At 47.5% G+C, this 3942-nt stretch overlaps 1 protein-coding gene across 1 annotated transcript; it reads left to right on the top strand.

The window, feature by feature from the left end:
* On the top strand, positions 655-3410 carry LOC8065726 (ninja-family protein 3). The gene is made up of 4 exons (XM_002438116.2): positions 655-811; positions 929-1291; positions 1893-2255; positions 2810-3410. Exons 2-4 carry the CDS (start codon positions 994-996, stop codon positions 3220-3222), a joined length of 1074 nt encoding a protein of 357 aa, XP_002438161.1. The 5' UTR covers positions 655-811; positions 929-993; the 3' UTR covers positions 3223-3410.

The raw sequence follows: 3942 nt of genomic DNA, 5'->3' as shown, positions 1-3942 counted from the left end.
CGACGCCGCCACCACCACCATTATGACTATCGCCATACCTTAACCTCAAGCCTTTCATAAGCCATCCGTTGTCATCTTTGCTAGCGGTGTCCCACGACTCACTCAACTATTATATCATATACCTTGCCAGCATCCTTTCCTACCCCTTTGGTCCTACCTCTAAACCTAAGAACGTCTAGAATCAAACAAATCCCAAATACTACTTGAACCCACTAGCGAAAGACTATTTTCGTCGGAGACAAAGACGATGACGAGAGATCTCGCCGGAGACGAAGACGACAATAAAAAATTCACGTCGAAAATAGAGAAGATGACAGAAGATCTCATCTGAACAAAGGAGGGCGACCAAGTTTAGGCTTTCGAAAACAAAAATATTGCCATGACGGCAATTGAAGGCCCTCGGATCTCCTACAATCTAGCTACCAAGGGATCAGCGGCCTGTTGGCGTGTTGGGCATCCACCGGTCACGGCGCCCGTCCATGACAGGCTGCCTACACCCCGCGGCTCATCAGCCCCAGCCGAGGCTGGCGAGCCCCGCATCCCCGCTTGGCTCCCCGCCGCGGCTGCGCGGTGGCGCGCAAGCTTGGCACCACGCGTCGGCCGCCCTATAAACACGCGCGCGTCGTGCCGGAGGCAGGCCTTCCCCGTCTTCGCCATCCCCAGCGGAACCGCATGCCCCAAAAACGAGCAGAAGGCTTTGCCTCCTCCCTCCCTCACTCTCTTCTCTCTTCTCCCCTGTTCCTCGCGAGGAGAAGCAGCAGCGCGTCACCTCTCTCCAATGCCGGCCTCCTTCTTCCTCCGTGCAACCTGTGTAAGTCGCCTCTCATCCCGTGTTCTGTTCTCTGCTCCGGTCCCTCGCCTCTTGTTGGCCGGGGAAGGGAAGGGTTGCTCCTGCGGCGTCGTCGCTCAGCTCTTGCCCGTCTTGCAGGCGCTTCTCGGACGCTGCTGACTGCTGAGGCTTCCTTCCTGTGACAAGCCAAGCCTGCGCTCGCGATGGACGGGTTTTCGAGGGACTTCCTGCGCGGCATCGGCAAGGGAGACGCGCCGCCACCGGAGCAGAGGCCGGGGCAGCCGAGGGAGGCGATGGAGGAGGACGTAGAGCTCAGCCTTGAGCTATCTCTGGGCGGCCTGTTCGGGCCTGCTAGGAAGAGGGACAAGGACAAGCTCCCCCGGCCGTCCTCTGCGGCGGCCATGATGACGCCGGTTGATGTGCCGGCGCCGCCCGCCCACCCGCGGGCGAGCGGGAGCCCTTCCTCTGCCTCTCCGGAAGGTGATGGGCAGAGATTCCTAGGTGCGTACGTGCGCGCGGCTTCTCTTTCTGGGGTTTATACTATCTTTTTTTTTTAGTATTTTGCTACCCTTGATAGTTGATTTGGCTTTTAGATTCCGTGCTTAGCAGTGCCGATTGTGATCGTTTTGGTAAATGGTAGTGAATTATTTTTCCAAAATTGTGTTAAGTACTCTAGGCGGCATAATATTTTATTGCAGAGAACTCTGTTGATTCAGTCATTCTTTCTGTTATAGGTGTGTATTTCTTCATCAAATGTCTCTGAGAAAAGATTACTAATTACCTGTGTGTGATGCACTAACAGTTTGAAGTTTATTGTTTGATATTTCCATGAATACTTATGTGCAGAAGCAATATGCACAGATGTGTGTCTAAACTCTAAAGTACTTTCAAAAAATTGTAGTTTTGCTAATTGTTTTTTTAATTAACTTACTATATATGTAGATTTGTTAAAATTTTAATGGCAATGCAAATAAACAGAAAGAATACATGTTTTAAGGTAACAATCACATGTTGAGAAATCGAATATCTCAGTGTTGCCTCAAATAAACATCAACAGTTTTTCACAAATTCTCAATATCTAAATACCTACTGAGTATTGCAGGCAGTGGCACCCTCATGAGGACTAGTTCACTCCCTGCTGTCACTGAGGCTGCTGGAAATGAAGAGTGGAAGAAACGTAAGGAAGCACAGAGTCTGAGGAGACTCGAGGTTAAGAAGAAAAGGATTGAGAGGAGGAACTCTCTCACTTGCAGCACTTCAAAAGAAGTGACCAGGCAGATTCCAGAAAAGATGAATGCACACACTGACAAATTAGCAAGTTGTGATGAAGCTGTTGTGGGCAATAACGAAAATCATAGCAGTGGCAAGCATCTGGCGAAGGGGAAGGCCCCAAAGCACCAGGCTGCAATTACATCACAAGCTAGTTTGTCAGCAATGAGAAAGAAGCCAAACTCAGCCTTCAAAGGTATCCCCTTTTGTATGTTAAGTACACAGTTTAGGCATTCTCAGTATCCATTTCTCATGCTTCCAAAAACATGAATCTTACCAATGCACCACAGGTGTAATAATACATGAATGAACTGGATTATCTTGCCCTTAAATTAGGACTTTGGGCCCAAAGATCAATGCTAATATTTACATCTATGATCTTAAATCTTAATTAAGGAGTTCTATATGTATGTTGCGTCGAGATGTTTTACGTACATTTGATGTTAGTGGTTATTAGCTAAACAAAGGCTATGCTGTGTGAGAATCTCTGTTGGGTCCTCTCTTCAATAGTCACTAGACATTTCATGCCATAATAAGCCCCTTGCTGAATCTGGAAAATTCAAAATTCTACAATGTTCAGCTCTTATAGATGGATGGAGGCTGGATTCTTATATTGTTCAGTTATTATTATATAGACGTGAGCTGTTTGTGTATGATAGACTTTCTATTCTAATGGTTCTTCCCTTCATTGGATTTTTTTATCATCATTAAGCTCTATATTATACTCATTCCTGATATTTTTTTTTTTAGGAAAAGCCGTCACTAAGGAGAACAAGTCGTCATCATCTGTACCCTCTGGTGAAGCTACAAGTAGCGTGACGGCTGCAAGTCCACCACCGCCTTCGTCGTTGGCTCCCAGAAGAGCAGCAGCCCTTGGTTCCAGGGGAGACGGCAGGGCTGCTGTGCCGCAAGTGCAAATACCATGGGGGAACGTGGAAAGGAGGTTGATGCAGGAGATGCCGGGCGTGCTCACCAAGGGGCTGCCCAACAAGGTTGATGGCTTCCTGTATAAATACAGGGAAGGAGATGACATGAGAATCGTATGCCTCTGCCATGGAAGCTTCCTTACTCCATCGGAGTTTGTGCAGCACGCCGGAGCCGTCAACGGCGAGGCAGCTAACCCGCTGCAATACATTTTCATCAACCCTACCCCGAACCTGTGAACCCTTCTTCGCCAGCAGACTCGTGCAGCAAGTGTTCTGTAGAGTCAGTCTTCAGTTCAGTCTAGATTGTGTTTCTGGTGGTGCAGTGCTTACTTATGCCCGATTGAATTGGTGGGCATTATGGTATCGTAACCTGTTGATAATGCTGTCATTATTTCTAAGTGTGATATAGTCCTGCAACTTTTTTTTCCCCTTGTATGTATGTAGGTGTTCCAGAAAACGAAGCTCACGATAGTGTTAGCAGCCATGACTTCACGCAGGCACATAGTAGCTCACTAGCTCCAAATCACTTTACTGCCTGAATAACTTAGACCAGTAGTCCAGTAGTTAAAAATGGGTGCGCCATCCGTATGTATTTCAGCTGTAGAGAAAGGCTGGAGCATGCTAAGCTTATTCCACTACCTAAAGAAAGTAGAGTACGAATCCACGATAAGCTGACACTGACACTGGCAATTTCCGGAAACATGTCTGAGAAAAAGACTGAATAGATGGCACAATGATGTAGAACGGGCAATTTATCCTACGACTTAGAGCAGGGAAAAGTTTCACACCTGATACTAAAACTTGGCCGCAGTGACCTGACATCATCAATTAGTCCTAGTAATCCTCGCTGCTTGCTCAACTAAGTTGCGTTGACACGGAACTGGAACTGCAACTCTACAAAGCTTTCATGCATCATGCTTCAACTGTCGTCATAGGCATAGCATCTGTTGCCACAAG

This window comes from Sorghum bicolor, chromosome 10 (assembly GCF_000003195.3).
Source record: "Sorghum bicolor cultivar BTx623 chromosome 10, Sorghum_bicolor_NCBIv3, whole genome shotgun sequence".
NCBI lineage: Eukaryota > Viridiplantae > Streptophyta > Magnoliopsida > Poales > Poaceae > Sorghum > Sorghum bicolor.
This window is presented reverse-complemented; position numbering and strand designations above follow the sequence as displayed.

Bases quoted from the DNA above. Each gene is read 5' to 3' on its own strand.
- LOC8065726 (XM_002438116.2), top strand. From the start codon at position 994: ATGGACGGGTTTTCGAGGGACTTCCTGCGCGGCATCGGCAAGGGAGAC. The intron at 1,292-1,892 runs GTGCGTACGTGC...TGAGTATTGCAG, and splicing joins TGATGGGCAGAGATTCCTAG to GCAGTGGCACCCTCATGAGG. The intron at 2,256-2,809 runs GTATCCCCTTTT...TTTTTTTTTTAG, and splicing joins GCCAAACTCAGCCTTCAAAG to GAAAAGCCGTCACTAAGGAG.